The sequence below is a fragment of the Pteropus vampyrus genome, unplaced genomic scaffold, assembly GCF_000151845.1.
Source record: "Pteropus vampyrus isolate Shadow unplaced genomic scaffold, Pvam_2.0 Scaffold58, whole genome shotgun sequence".
Classification (NCBI taxonomy): Eukaryota; Metazoa; Chordata; class Mammalia; order Chiroptera; family Pteropodidae; genus Pteropus; species Pteropus vampyrus.
The window spans coordinates 2,735,171-2,752,290 of record NW_011888839.1 but is presented as its reverse complement, the minus strand read 5'-3'; the positions used below and the strand labels follow the sequence as shown (position 1 = coordinate 2,752,290).

At 32.4% G+C, this 17,120-nt stretch overlaps 1 protein-coding gene across 12 annotated transcripts in view; it reads right to left on the bottom strand.

Annotated features, from left to right (window-relative positions):
• Positions 1-5,893: 5,893 nt before the first annotated feature.
• The window catches only part of HACE1 (HECT domain and ankyrin repeat containing E3 ubiquitin protein ligase 1), an 81,477-nt gene continuing 70,250 nt past the window's right edge, over positions 5,894-17,120 (bottom strand). For 9 of the 12 annotated variants that reach the window (XM_011360712.2, XM_011360717.2, XM_011360713.2 and 6 more), the window contains 4 exons: positions 12,139-12,237; positions 11,782-11,852; positions 8,192-8,305; positions 5,894-7,645 (listed from right to left, as the gene is read on the bottom strand). In XM_011360712.2, coding sequence (XP_011359014.1) covers positions 7,543-7,645; positions 8,192-8,305; positions 11,782-11,852; positions 12,139-12,237 — 387 coding nt within the window. In that variant the 3' untranslated portion in view covers positions 5,894-7,542. The remainder of the gene's footprint in view (positions 7,646-8,191; positions 8,306-11,781; positions 11,853-12,138; positions 12,238-17,120) is intronic. The other 3 variants (XM_011360716.2, XM_023530935.1, XM_011360714.2) reach the window with 2 other exon arrangements.

The window sequence follows — 17,120 nt, the reverse complement described above, 5'->3', positions numbered from 1 at the left end:
GATTTTTTCCTCATTCCAATAACGTTCTGACCTCTAAAACTATCAAGATAATAAATGTGTGTGGTTTTAAGCTATCTCGTTTGTGATAACTTGTTACAGCAGCAATAAGAAACGAACGCAATACGTAATTCTCATAATTTTACATCTTGTTTATAAATTGTAGCATACAGAGGTTAAGAGACTTGCCCAAGGTCACACAGCTGAGGAGTCTGGCTCCTGTTATTTCTCAGATCTCTCCGTAGGCCATTACAAAAGCTTTACCTGGCAAGCCTCCCTGTGGAAGGCTGCCTCCCCCGACATGCACACCAGACTTGGTGCACAGGTTATGCACTGCAGTCTCTAAAGGCTGTTGCAGTCAACAACTCAGGCTCCCCTAGCCGCTGATGCTCCTTGCATATTTGCATTCTTGCCCAGGCATATTTGATTTGCATTCCAAGCCCTGATGCCTTCATTCCCTTGGTCTCTGTACCTAAGGCCTCAGGCAGAGATCTTCAGACACCTCTGCCGACGTCTCCTTATGAGGAGAGGAAGAGGAAACCTTGAAAACCCTTTGTTCTACTCTGACTTTTCCTAACACTTTTCCATTCCTTCACTCTTCCCCGCCAAGCTCAGGGTCCCTAGAATTACTTGTGCCTTTAGTTCAGGGCTTCAACAGTGAGACAATCCCCATGTCTGTGCTGATATACCTGACACCAGATCAGTGTACCGTTCCATGCGGAAATGGAACGGGGGAGTTGGCACCTTCTCCAGTTTCAGACTCTCGTTTATACCATTGCCATAGGTGATTAAGGGCTTAACTTTTAATTTTTTGGCTTGTTGCATTAATCAGCTACTCCAACACCTAACGCACCTGACAGTTCAACTCTCTCTCAGCTCTACTGAGTTCCTGACAACAGCTAATAGTGGAAAAGCTGGAATTCAAACCCAGGCGGCTAACCCTAAGTCTGTACTCTAACCATGGGGCTCTACTGCCGCCTTCTGTGTTACAGCAGTACAGTCCAGGGAACTGACGATGGCGACTGGGAAAGGGCAACAAAAGCTGACTAAGATGTATTAGACAGATAAACTCAACAAGAGTTGGTGACAGCCTGAATGTGGAGAATGAGAGAAAAGGAAGAATAAAGGATGACTCCTTGGTTTGCAGCTTAGAGCAATGAGGTAGACAGTGGTGCCTTTACTGAGACGGGAAAGAATGGTATAGGCTGGCAGGGGGACAATGGGGAAACAAGAGATCCTCTCTGGATATATTTAAGGTTTGAGAATCTTAATAAACATCCAAGTAAAGACGTCAAGTAGGCCACTGCATATAGAATTTTAGAATTTGAATGTGAACATCCATTTTACTTTTTTTCTCTATTCCTAGATATTAGGAAAAGAGTAATACTGTATAAATAAAAACTGTACAAGCACCACTTTAAGCATCCTCCCCACTCCTATAAGCTTTTCAAAAAGAATCAGATATTGCCACTCTTTGGAGAAAAATGGAGAGCCACCTTCAAATATGGTTGGTATATGAACACGACAGTCTCCAAATCACGAAAACTACCAGATCAGAATTCTCAAGGAATGACCAGAGCCTAGACTTAAGCAAGCTAATAATTCATTAAAAATTTGAGAAGTCAAAGACTGTCATACATTAACCTTATTATACTGTAAGCTTATTTTTAACCTTTCAATTATTTGTTCGATCAACATGTTGATCAATTTATTAGTCTCCAAATCCGGAGGGTAATTTAATAATTCAGTTGGGCCAAATATTTGAAGCTGCCTTGGTCACTTATATTAAACTCTTCTTCCCCTACACTAATACATTTCTGTAGCTGGTTTTTACATTTAATCATATATTACACCGCATAATTTTAAAACCTGTTTCAAATATGCTTTCCACCTGCCCAATTGAATTTTATTTCCCTTTAGAGTAGGGACTGGGTCACAGTGCCTAAACCAGTATTGAGTACACAGGAGGTATTTAAGGGGAATTTGTTGAAATGATTTGAACTTTTCTCCACTATCTACATATCCAGCACCCACCGAGGGCTACTTCCCTTCTGTTGCACTCAACAATTCGATTCACTCACACAAGTATACAGTAAGAGTCATAGATTCTCAGTTTATGGTTTTAATGGTTTTGCAACATTAGATGCACAGCGTATTCCCAGGCACCAAGTATGCTTAAAATTGAATATTTTTTAAAGATAATAAAAGTTAATGACTACCCATGATCTATGATCTGACAATACGTCTGGTCTTTTTCATCCTGAGATGGTAAAATACCTGCCCTAGCTTACTGTCTCACAGTGAGAAAGAAAAAATATAGTCCTATTAATCACTCTTAACTATCAGCTTATTAAGTTATAGTTTCCCAAAAGGCTTATCTTACATGACTGTTAATAGGCTGCGGGTGTTTTCCTAAAAGAGTGTTTTTATAATGTAGTTATGTCATAAACAGACAGCATGGAATAAAAGAAAACCTAGTGGAATAAGAATCAGAAAATCTAGGTTCTAAATTCTAGTTTGGTTAAGCAGCCCTGAAACCTTAAGCAAGGTACCACCTCAATTGTCTCCAATTTTCTGATCTGTAAAGTGAAAGGATTGATTATAAACAAATTTATGCCAAATTGCACCAGACCGATCAGGAGGTAACTAGAACCTAAGAATTTCACAAAGGACCTTCTAAGAGAAATCTGTCCACAATGAAACAGCTTAAACTGAACTATAAAATTGGGATTTTTGTTATTATTGTTAACCTTACAGGTAAATTTGTTGCCTAACAACTGTGGAAGTACACAGAAACAGAGAAGAATGATTCACATGAAAAAACAATCATGACTACTGATATACATTGATAAACCTAAATTGTGTGAAAATAACCAAAATTTTAATATTGGCTGAATACCTACTCAGAGAGATAGCTATTATACATACATTTTCCAATGGACAAAAAGGTTGCACTCCAAAAGACTGTAAATCTATTTTTGTGAAACTTTGTAAATGGAGGCTAGCAGTTTCTAGACTAAACCCATAAGGGCCACAGTGACACTTGATGTAGTTAAACTATAACATAAAAGCAAATGCTTGAGTTTGAGGTTCTGAGAATGGTGTTTGTGTCATACGAAAAGGTCAGTTTCCTTCCCTGTTCTCAGGGAAAGGACTGAAAGTAAGCAATTATTAAAACTAATTTACCTTAGTCACGCACTTCTACTTAACTTTCTAATCCTTTTATACTCTGATAGGCCACAGAGCCCGAATCATGATGCTGAAAAAATCCCACCTGGTCCTACCCACTAAAGGGTTCTGAGTTACAACAGCCCTTTCTTGGGCCTTCCAATTGTCATTCCACAGCCACGGAGCAATTGATGGACATTTTGACAAAACAACCAGAAAACTTTACCACTTCTACACCCTAAATAGAGCTAAAACAGACCACTTGTTACTTATAAAAGCAAAAGTATTAGAAATTTAAGTGTTAAAAATTTTAGAGACGTGGTCAAGTAAATTATACATCCATACAATAGAATATTATGCCACCATTTAAAAAAATGTTTACAAATGAGCTGTAATGACATGGGAAACATTTAAAAGATAATACAGAATAAATAAGGGACATACTAAATGCTGTATTCTTTATGAACTCAATTACGGAAAAAACGCATTGAGAAAGACTAGAAGGAATCACAACTGTTGGGTAGTAGAATTATAATTTATTGCTTTTTTCTAGCTAGTACACAAATCCATGCTTACCAGATTTTCTCATGTTAAGTACCACTTTTGTTATTTTAAAAAAAATGGGGAGAAAAGTATAAATTCAAATAAATCTCTATTAGAACTTTAGACAGCTATAAACAGTGCTAATTATCAGGCATTGTGGAAATAAAGCTTTGAAGGAAAGGGAACATTCCTTTCTTTCACTTTGCAAAAGAGTTTAATTACAAGACTTAAATTCACCACTTTATAAAGTTGTGATTATGAAAATGTTGCTTACTACCACTGCTACTGCATTTTATAAATTCAGTAAAATGTATTAGTAATATTTGTTACCCTTGATTAAAGATACTGGATATTTCTTTCAATATAAAAAAATAATGCAGGTTTGTGATTTAGACAAACAGGAAAAAATGCTTTCATAATAGAAGCCCTGATCCCATTTTACAATGCTTTTCTCAGATATAGCAATAGTCTCTGACTTCTAAATTTTTCTTGAATGTAACCCTGTGTATATTTTATTTACACACTAACTGCTCTTCTATACATCTTATTTCATTTACCATACCTTAGAAAATTTATATATCAGTATGTGTAGATCTTTTATAAATATTAATTAATATTCTAGGATATAGATGTAACACAATTTATTAGTAACCCCTTACTGATAAACATTTAAATTATTTCCAGTTTTTCTCTATAACAAACAAGGCTTCAGTGACACTCTTGTACAAATACTTTTACATACATGAACAGGTATATCCTTAAGATAAGTTCTTGAAAGTATAATTGTTGAGTCAAGGAGAATGTGTACATTTTTTAAAAATCTGGTATTGCCAAACTGCCTTCCAAAAAATGTGTACCAATTAACACTCTAGGAGAATATTTATGATCAACGAAGATTTTTTAAAGCAAACTTCAATGCTGTCAATGGCCAGGAAGGTAACAAATTAGTGAACAGACTAGGGTAAGAAAATGGCAAACTGGAGAGCATACTCAGTCATCAAAAGCAGCAGCTTCTACTCAAGTCCAGTCTACTAATAATGCCTTCTAGGAATCTGTGCTCAATGTCGTTGGATTCGGACCTCTCATAAGCCCCAAATCTAGACTTCTGCATGAAATCTCCAGATTTTTTTAATGTTAACAACTAATTAAAATTTTAGAATTGACATTACTAACAAAACACATGTGTGAGTGGAAATGTTGGTACAAAACTTTGGGAGCTTCCCCAGTGAAATGTGAAACCAGGCCCCATACACAGAGAGCAAGGAGAAACCAAAGAAAGAGGCAGACAACTCCAGATTGGTAGGTGGCAGTTATAACAAACAAGGGAACTTACCAGCTTATCTTGGACGGCTGCAAGACAAGTAGATCTTCGCACTCACCTGCCAAATCCTGAAAGTTTATATAGAGGCCTTAACTGGGAACAGTCACATATACCTTACAGATGGTCTTTACACATTGCTCTGTCAAGGCTGTGTCCTTGAAAATGGCTCCCACGGTGGGCATGGTGGGCAGTACATACATTAAAAGGACAGGGAGGAGGTGAGGAGCCTCTGATTGCCCAGGTCCAATTCTCAGGTCGCACCCTCTCAATTACCTTTTCTAACAAGGAATCATCTGTTGGACCTCCAACTGGTGACCTATGCTTTAAAACTTTCATGCCTCCCATCATCCCACATCCAACAAAGATTGTCATGGCAATCGGCTATATTCAACGTATTGCTTTAATGCTGGGATTTTCTTAGATCACATTTAGTTTTTGGATGAACTATGTGGTCACTATCCACTGAAACTATTTGAATAACTTAACTCTGGCCCAGATGTTTCATTAATCAGGTTACTATAAAATGTTCCCTTGACTTACATTTTTATTTCCTTAGAGTGCTGTGTTTGTTTTCTTTCTTATATGGAACTACTACAGGTTTTAAGACTTGAGTCATTTTCCTATTAGTGTAATCTTCTTTTACCCAAAGGGAAAGAGAATCTCTAATCACTTTCTATACTACCTTCCATTCAACATATCCATCTACTTATAGAAGAAATTGTAGGAATACAATAAACTAAAAAGCCTTGCTGCCTCTAGATTAAAGAGTATTTTTAATACATATAAAATCTTTTTTATATTAACTACATTCTATGGTTTAAAAAATAAGGATAATGTAAAAGAATAAACCCTGAAATTGCCAGATCTATTTAAATTCATGGATAAAATACCATGATATTTTTAATGTTTTATTATTTCATCTACATAAATACTTGCAAAGGGACCAATCTGACAAAACCAATGTACTGTGTAATTATAAACAGAAATTAATGTTTATAAACATTAAAATTAAATGTAATATTAAATAAGTCAGTTACTTATCTGAAAATACATAAGGCCACGCTCTCTTCTACAATTAAGTTTTAAAAACCAAACTTTAAAAAATTATTACCTTCATGTATTATAAAGCATATAAATCTTAATTTTAGAGCTAACAGTAATTTTTAAGGAATTCCTAGTTTTTAATGTAATCCATTGAGAGATGTTTTAATATCTAAAACATATAACAAATGAGAACTAAAAAATATATTAAAGAAGCTTTATAACTTAGCAAAGCTTTCAATGTATATGTCTATATACGTATATACACAATACATATTTGTCTATATGGACATATACATTGTCTACATTTGTCAATGACAAATATACCAGCGGATCATATGAGAAAATATGCATGGATATGCATAGCCACGGATATGCCACTGGATAGTCTGCTTTTAGTTTCTGGATGCAAAGTCCTAAACATTACAAATTTCTTCATTAGCATTTCTAAATATGTGTATGTTCCTACTTCCCCTTAAAAGATATGCTGTAACTACTCAAGTGTGTCTTTTCAAAATAAAAATTGATTAGACACCCTAAAATTTAAAAACCAACATTATGCATTAGGCATATTTCACTGGAACTCAACATTTTAGTCGTAAAAAGTGAATTTAAGAAAAATTACATATTTAAATTGTAATCTGCACATCAGATTACTTCTTTAAATTGTGTCTTCAGAAGTCACAGATAAAACAAGTTATTTGAGAGATATAGTAAAATATTATATTTTAATTTTACCTAAAATATAAATTAAAATAAGGCATAAGAAAAACTTTGACCACAATATATATGGAAAACTGACCACTGAATGATGTAAATAATTCATACAATACAGTATAAGCTTTAATACATAAACTAGATGTCATTTCATCAGATTAGTCACATCGTCTAAACTATACAATATATATTAAAATATTAAAAAGCTAAAAAACATCATTGCAATATAGATTCAATATGGGAAAATACATATTTGTGGCTTTATATACAACCTCAATTAATCCAGTCTATACAATAGTTTTCCAAAATATAAATGGCACTTTACATGCAACAGAACATACCAGGCTGGATGTTCTAATGTATTTTAATATATAGGAAAATAAAGAGAAAACATCCTTTTAAACAAGACAGTTACACAGCAGAGGTGGAATGTAGAAGATTTTGCCTTAACACAATCTTGTATAAGGTTAAAGAAACATCAATAAAGGGCAGTTTCTACTACTTTCAATTAGCATTTTTTTAAATGAAGATAACTGTGATTTTATATTTTTCTAATTGTATCACAAATTGAGAAGATATAAAAGGGAAAAAAGGCAGGCCTGGGGTGGGGGGAGAAAACCTGATCCTTCATGAATTTTAAACATCAATCCTGCCTATAGGCTGCATTGAGGAATGCTTTTCTGTTGCCAGTTTCCTAAATTACTTCTGCCATTCTGAATTGTACATCAGTAGTCAGATGAATTTTCCAGACTTTGTTATGCCATTGTGTAACCATAGCTGCCACAATGTAATGCCACAAGAAGTCTGTCCTTGAGTATTTCTTTACTTGGATATTCAGGTAACTTGAGCATGTTGATGCTTTAAAAAAATATATACAACACCATTAAAAAAGAAATTTATGAAATTTCTAATTCGTTTGTCTAGCAGTGAAAACATTAGGCAAAATTAACATAAAACCACCCTGTCAAATTTGCATTCAAATTGGAAAACCCTGCAGTAGTATTTAAAAAGTAAAAAAACAAAAAAACAAAAACTGCTGCATTGCAGTTTCCTTTAGCATGCAAATGTAGTGGAAGAAAATAACTTTGTTTCAGCCCAAAATAAATAAGCAATAGGGCGATTTAGTTTGAAATGATGGTGTAACTCAGCGATATTATGACAGTTTAACTTTAGTGATAGTTGAATTATATTCAATTAAATTATAGCTAGTTTCCTCCATATATTCCCTACCAAAAAAGAGAGAGGCAAGGAACTATGTAGCAACTTATTTTTCAGTGATTCCAAAATGCTGATAGAAATCTCTGTTGAGGTTTTCCTCTCAATGTAGCAATACAGTAAACTTTTGATTACTCAATATTAATCAAAACAATCCAAAATGCATTTAAATAAAACAACTTAACATACCATGTGCTTGAAGTGGGTAGAAGATTTGGAGTATATGGCACAGCAGCAATTGTAAAGTTTTGCAATCCACTTCCACCCATGATATTAGCAAATCCACCGTGTGGGACCCTGGAACTAACAATTCATATCTTACTAAGTTGTAATCATGAAAGGAAAATCTTTGTGATAAATCTACTTCAAATTCTAAGATAGCATAAGAATATATTCAACTCTAGGTCACTGACATGGTAACATTCTGAATCTGCCAAACTCCAACTCATTACTAAAAGGTGCTCTGTGGCCAGTCGGCAAGCTTCCATGGAACCACCCCTCCCCATTTCTAAGCCATACTATGCTTTCAATCAGCCACAGCACTTATCTCTACTACTGCATTTGGCATACTGCATGTACAATTATTTTCTTTCATGTACCTCCCTAGTAAACTAGGGCTGATTTGAGAGTCCAAATACATATTTGTACTTGTATTCCTGAGGTTAGCAAAGTGACTGGCATGTAGTAGACATTCATTAAATATTTGCTGAATAAATGAATGTTTGCTTGATTAATTAAAGCAAAAGAGGCTCTTACATGTAATCCAAATAATTTCCTTGTTTGTGAAAAATACCAAGGGTCAAAGAGGTTTTGTTTTGTTTTTCACAGTGGAAAAACTAGAAAATTCTTTACATTTCTCTTTCCAGAGATTCACAATATCAGATGTATTTTTTTAAATGTCACCTAACATAATAACACCACTAGAAAATTTAATCTTCGGTGTATGGCTACAGAGGATATAGTTACAACTTCCAAAATTCTATTTTTTACATTTGAAAGAAACTATTTCAAATTAGCCTTTCTACATATACCATAATTACACAAACTGATCCTATAATAAATTTTGTTGTTTTTAAAATGAGATGCTGTAGTGCTTTTTAGATAAATTACAATGATGACAAACATTTAATGTGTATGTATTAAATGCAAAGTCAAAGTCAGTAAACTAATATTAAAACTATTTTCTAACATATTATTCACAGTACAAAGCATAATTCAGTTCATTTTAAAAAACTTTTGAAACCTAAATAACCAAAACAATCTTGAAAAAGAACATGGTCAGAGAGGTCTCTCAGTTCCTGATTTCAAAACTTAAACTACAAAGTAACAGTAATCAAAACAGTGCGGCACTGGCATAAAGACAATCATATAAACCAATGGAATAGAGAACCTAAAAATAAGCCCTCGCATATATGGTAAAACAATTTTTGACAAGAGTGCTAATAACACTCAATGGGGAAAAGACAGTCTTTTCAACAAACTAGAAAGACTGGGAAAACCACACATACACACAAAAATGAATTTGGACCCTTATCTAACACCATTTACAAAAATTAACTCAAAATGAATCAAAGACCTAAACTTCAGAACTAAAACTACAAAATTCTTAGAAGAAAATTATCTATTTTTCTTTTTTTGCCTGGGCTTTTAGTGTCATTAGAAAAATAACAAAAGAGCCCTACCTCACAACATAAACCAAAATAAAATCCAGTCAGTTTAAAATTGAAATGTAAAAACAGACTCTATAAAAAGCTACAGGAAAAAAATGTACTATATAAGTAAAATGTACTATATAAAGTACTGATAATCATCTTGCAACATAATTTAAAACTTTTATTTTATAAATTGTATAAATTAAATTTATAATTTAAATTATATGAAAACCTCTATAGTTAACTTAATAAAGTTAAAAGGCAAGTGATAAACTGAGAAAACTATTTAATGTCACTAATATATCAAGAATATTTAAAACTCAATTTTTTTAAATGGCAGCAGAATAATACACAAAAAATGAAGACAGGCAATTCACATAACACACAAAAAATTATATAAATAAGAAGTTATATTAAAATAAAAACAATTACATCTTATATTGATAGAATAAAAGGAACAGGCCCTCTCACTCTCTGCTGATGTGAATACTGATCTTTCTGAAGGGTAAATTAACCATATGTATCAAGGTTAGAAAAATGTATATTTTTTTTTATCTAAAATTTCTCTGTGTAGAATTTATCCTATATAAGTAACACAGGATATTGGCCTGCAAGTATACAAGAATTCCTTATACGATCAGCATTATTCATAAACAGGAAAATTTAGCAATAAAGGACAATATCAATTAAAGGAAGTTTATAAATTGAAGAATAGGCAGCCATTTAAAAATTAGATCTATAAATGGAACAATTTTTAATGATATATTGCAAAATACAGAAATTATAAAACAGGAACAATGTTTTTAAAAAGTAAAAATTTATATATGTGAGAATATTATAGAAGAATAACAAATATGGCATCAGTGATTATCTTTGGTGACTGAGATTACACGATATTTTTAATTTGAATTGTCTAACTTTACTACATAGAAAATATAATTTTTAATTATTTTTATTAAACTACTCAACCTCTAGGTATTTCTTGGAACGAAGAAGCCAAAAAAAAAAAAAAAAAAAAACCCACACAAAACAAACTCCCAAAACTTAACAAGGTTTTCTTTCACATCTTTAGTCTATAATCTGTGAATATTCATGTTTTATTTACTCTTTAAAATTAGATAGATGTATTGTGTGACTCCAACTATTTATCTAACATATAGTTAAAAAGACTATGAAAATAAAGCAAAATGCTAATAGTGTTATCTCTGTATAGTAGAATTACTTAATGGGATTTTCATTTTGTTTTATCTTCCCCATTTTCCAAATTTTCTATAATGGTCATATAGATTTTTTTAAAAAAGACAAAAGTAGACTTTAAATTACATACATATATCATACATATATAGATATACACCCACAATTATATTTTTAACATAAGCAAAAAATGGAGAGAAGTAAATTGTTTATAGTAGTTTACAATAGTTGCTGCTGGCAAAGGTAGTTTTCCTCTAATATTCCTATTCCTCTAATATTCTGTGTTGCGACTTTCCTCGCAGAACCATGTACACTTACAATGAAATAATCAAACTGTATTTTCATAAATAGGAGGACACAGATAAAATTCTGAGTTATCAAGAATGAAAATCAAACTTTTTTTTACATCTTTCAGAAATATAACTTAAAAGATTTAAATCATCTAGTTTTCTAATCTATAATATTTAATTGGTTGCAAAAGTAAACTTTTCAAAGTGTGGTATCACGAATTATTTTTTGGCCATGAATCTTGAGAATTTAAAAGTTTGGTAAGAATTGGAGAAAAATTGCTGTGTATGGGTATAGTGTATGTGTGTATGTGAGTGTGTGAGTGTGTGTGTGTTGCCCAGCAACATACAAATATTAAAAATTGGGCTACTATCATTGACTTATTTATAGAATGAAAAGATTACCAAATTATAAAATTAATATACATGCTGATAGTTCTGCTTGGAACATATTTTTTTTTAATACATAAAATAAACATTTACTGAAAACTATATGTTTTATAAATTCCTAAATAAATCCTTGTTCAATATAAAAAAAGCATAAAGGGAGGTAAGAAACTGACAATTCATTTTGGTTGTTTATCACTAAACCATTAGAAACGGCATACAAAAATTCTTTCCACATTATCATGAAAACACTTCTTACCTGCCAGTAACAAACTGCAGGAGAAGAACTCTCTCCTCTGGAGTAATATTTTCCACAACTTCCCAGAACCACTAACAACAACAACAACAAAAAAAAAAACTTAGCTCATATTTCTGAGCAATTGTAGACTTCTTAATACCATAGAAATATGCAGCATTCATAAAGTATATTTTATTCTAAGAAACTCATTTATCAAAAGTGATTTCAGACAAAGCTTTCATATGCAATTCCCATGAGAAGAATTTAGGAGAAAACTTTACTTTGTTAATTAATGTAGATTTTCATCCAATAGTGCTGAAAAGCTTACAAAATTAAATGGCAAACTTAACTTCATTCTAAGCTCTGGAGAATTTTTACCTGAATAACGGGATCTTCTCTTTCGTAGCCACTTGTGTATTCTGTATTTTTTATCCAATCACTCACATCAATTTCTGGCATGCCAGAAAGCAGTAGCTCCTTTGGGGAAAAAGAAAAATATTTCATTAATCTTCTCTGGGAGTAAAAAAAAAAAAAAAAAAAAACTATTACATTTAAATAGTAAATCTGCCTTAATTAGACACTAATTCCATGTAAAACTGATTTATTTTTGTGACAGTTTCTGCACGTCATCAATTAACAAGTAGTACATGGGAGAGAACCCTTGATACTGATAATCTCAAATACTATGAGACTGAAGATATCTCTTTACTGATACAATTTAAAACATAAGAAACAATAATTTATGTTTATATATAAACACATGTGCAACAAGTTTATATGTGCAACAATTTTATGAACATTATCTTTAGTTTTATGAATGTTATTAAATTCTAGAGACCATACTCTCAATATGAAAGTGACAACAAAGATCTGAATCCTAAATTAAGCAAAATAAATAAATAAATAAATCGTCAAGAAACCTTAATCATTAGGGAAAGGAGGTAATATAATAATTATTTTTTAAAAAAGAATCAAGCCTTTGAAGAACTCTATTCTGGAATAATTTGGATCCTTTAAAGTTAACTTTCCTCTAGTTGAGAGAAAAAGGTAATTTTCCTAATAACTTTTAGTAGCCTTTTTTCCAGGAACATCATCAAACGAAATAGCAATCAAACAACTAAAAATGAAATTAATATTGGCAAAAGTATTTACCACTATTTTCCCAAGAGAAAAGAGAACATGAAAAAGAGCTTGTCCACATCTCAGAATCAGTCCATTTCTCACAGTTGGATGTGTTTAGTCACATGAGGCAATAACTAGCCTACACTGAACTAAACGCCAACAAGCCAGAATTGCAAGGTTTGTTATTACAAAAATATAGATATAATGTGGTTCAAAATCACATTTCCTACAGCAACTACTCATATTATATAAATGACTAGAGGGTGCTTTGAAGATTAATGAAGGTTAACTTAAGTCGATGCCTAAGAACTCTTGGGGGTTCCTGCAAGGTTCTCCCTTTTCTAACTTATCTGAGGCTCGACTTTCTCCATATAGTTCTACCAAAATATCACAACAGATAATGTGCAGAAGCAGATATGAAAAACCAGTTGTCTTCTAATAAGACAGCCATTAAGGAAACTTGCAAAAATGTATAATACCACTCTACCTACTATTTTTGTTTTATTCTGGAAAATAGTTTTAATTTTTAAAATGTTATTTATGTTAATATGTAATGTTTTATATGTATAAGACATTTTACATTTCTGTTTTAATTTCAAATACAATAAATATCAATTAACATAACTCACATAAATAAAAAGGCTTTTGTTTTAAGGTGGTCCTAAGATCAAAAAGTTTGAGAACTGCTAGTGTTTTAGTTCTCCTTGCCGTAATACTATAAAATCTTTTACTAGATGAAGGTGTTCTGGTTAGTGTCCATTTTCCACCGCCTTTTTCTGCACTGTCCTGTGCCCTAGGAAACTGATCCCAGCAGAATGGGCCTACTGGCTTCAGGTTGGGCCTGTCACTGTAAACAGTCAAAAGTCTGAAGGTCAGAGTACTTTCTGCTCCCTCCCGGCATCAGCACATCTTTTCAAAAGCCATGTCTGCTCATCACAGGGCTCCTTACAATAATTCTTCCACCTGTCTCTTCAATTCTAGGAATGATAAAGGCTTTCCACTATCTCTGGATGCCTCACCAAATTTTATTCCTAACACTGCCCACACTTCTGCAATACTCCTTTTCTTAAAGCTTCTTTATTTGAAACATCTGGGGAAATTCTGTTTTGTGGCTGGACTCTGATACAGATCTGCCAAAAGGGAGTGAGAATGAATTTTACATGTTTTTTACAATCTATAAGTTTAATCTTCTTCCTTCTAAGCTGAAAATAAGCTTTTAATAACATTAAGTATGTGTTCACTGAAAACAATTAATAAAAATGACTAAAACTATATTCTCTCAAGAAATTTGACCTATTTCATGAATATCATGTTATAACTTTTTATGAAGAGGATAAAAGACTTTTATTATCCCATTTAACACTTGGGCAAAAGTTATTAAATTGACTGAAAACAAATAGTTGGAAGGGGAATTTTACAATAAAAAGTACATATACCAAAAAGATTTTAAGTCCTAATCAATAATTTATTATTTTTTAAAAAAATTACAAAATAACTGAATTAATCTGCTGAAACTGGGTACAACATATATAACCCATACTACCGGGCAGAAACTGAGTCATCCAAGTGTTTATAACCATTAGTGTAATTAGCAGTCACGTGGACTCAATGTTTTAATCTTCTGGTAACCCCATTGATAAATTCATAAGCAACACAGTATGGAAGGACAGTCCCTCAGACATTTGGTAGGAACCCCTGAACTGCAGCAGTATTATAGATGTGTTACGACAATGTTGCCACCATTTTTGAACGTAATAATCATCTCTTGACTTAGGACTGCATTCTGTACACAATGGATGATACACCTCCATTTCAGGACACTGACACTACTAGATACCCTCGTCTCACTAAAACTCTGGAATCTAACCTGTATCCTTTAACTCAGATGCACATCTAAGCTTAGATGCTTACGACAACTTTTTAAAAAAATTTCCTATCCCAGTGTAGCATGGCTTTTTCCTATGAAAGACAGAGTCATACAAAAGGTCCTAAAACCAAGTCCCACTTAGAACTCATGCCACTGAGAGGCAGTTTGGCAACACTGATGAAGAGAATCTGAGTTCTGGGTCACAGCGGTTCACAGTCTGACTCTAACACATACTCTATGAACACAGGCATGTTCCGCACCTTCTTTGGCCTAGTGTTACCCATGTGTAAAATGGGAATAATAATACTTACCTCAGAGGTCCATTGTGAAGATTTTAAAAGTTAATATGTAAAAAGCACCTGGCAAATACCAAGTATTTGATAATAAAACTATCATTACTGCATAAATCAGGGTCATCCCTACAGCATGCTCCATAATCCCACCATCTGAAGCAGCTCAACCTAGTAAAGCCAGAGTCTAATACAGTCTAGCAAACCTGACCTAACGTCTAATATAAAAAACACAATTAAACTTTTTCCAGCAGCAGACCTGAATGTGAAAGGCAGAATAAAGCTTTTAGAGGAAAACAGAAGAAAATACCTTCATGACTTTGGAATAAAAAATAGTTTCTTAAACAGGACACAAAAAGTCTCATCCATTTAAAAAAAGAAAAGAAGAAACAAGTGACAAACTGAACTGTGTTAAAATTAAAACTTTTTATTCACTAAAAGACACCAAAGTATAATATATATATATAAAGACTCCTATAAAGAACAAAGAATCCCAAAAATCAGTAACAAAACCCCAGAAAACACAATAGAAAAATGGACATATTACTTAAACAAACAGTTCAAAGACAGAGTACACAAATGGCTAATAAACATATAAAAAACATTTAACTTCATTAATCACCGGGGAAATGCAAATTAAAAGCACAACAAAATACCATTACTGATCCACTAGAATAGTAAAAATGAAAAGGAAAGAAAATATCAAATGTTTGTGAGGAACAGGAATACCCAGAAACTCTCTCATTTGTTGATGAGAGTGTAAACTGACATACCACTTTAGAAAACTATTTGCTAGTATCTACTCTAATGGAATAAATGCACACCCTATATGCCAGTAATTCTACTCCAAGGTATGTAACCTACAGAATGAAATGCATGCATATGCTCTCCTAAAGACATGTACTCGAATGATTATAGCAGCACAATTTTAAATAGTCTGAAACTAAAAAAAAACAAAAACAGAAAAACAACCCAAATGTTCAAGAATAGAAAAGACAAAAAAGTATACTGATACAATGAAATATTATACAGGAATGAAAATGATCAAATTACAACTGCATGCAACAACAGGAATGATTCTCAAAAACAAAAAGCTGAGTTAAAGGAGTCAAATATATTCCAGGTGATTATTCCATTTACATTAAGTTAAAAAACAGGCAACCTAATCTGTGATATCATAAGTCAGGAGAGTGGTCACCCATGACAGGGGATAGTGAGTGGAAGAGGACATGAGAGGAACATCTGCAATGCTAGGATTTCTCAGTTCCTTGATCTTTCATGTGTATGTACTCAGCCTGTGAAAATTCATCAAGCTATACATTTATGATGCATGTATTTTTCTCATGTATATTCTAATTCTATAAAAAGTTTCATAGGACTTAAATTATGTGGCAAAGTTTTTGTCAATTATTTATTTGTGGCCATTTGTTTTTTATACCACAGGCCCAGAAATAATGTAATTCTCTGTTTAACACTTGATAAGTAAGTATTCCTCCATTTTTAAATGCTAAAAATAACTTTTATCATTATGAAAAAATTAGACAAGTCTATGCTAAACCATTAATCTTAAACCTAAAAACACAATAAAAAAAACTCAAAACTGATTATTTAATGAGACTAAATCAAAAGTGACTTAAAATTAATTAGCAAATTTTGTTCACTACTTTAATAAGATATACTATGAGTGATTAGTTAAAAATACTGGTATATATGTAAAATTGAAAGTACACACCAATGTACTTATTCATATATTAAAATGAAAGGTATAGGGTAAAACTAATTCTCTGAGATAGAATAGAAACTAAAGGATACTTTTCCATTGATCTAGTTACTATTCCAAATTATACTTTTTAAAATAGGAAAAGACCTATACTCTATTAGGAAGTCAAAGAGTTTGAAAATAATTTATTGCCAAAAATAAGAGAAAAAAGAAATAGGAGAAAATGCAGACATAAATCATATATAATTAGAAATCCCATTAGATAATAATAGTAAAAAGTAGGCAAACTAAAGGATCATAACAAAACATTCAATAGAGACTAAAAACTAGCAAAGAGTGGATTCCACAGAGGTTTAAAATG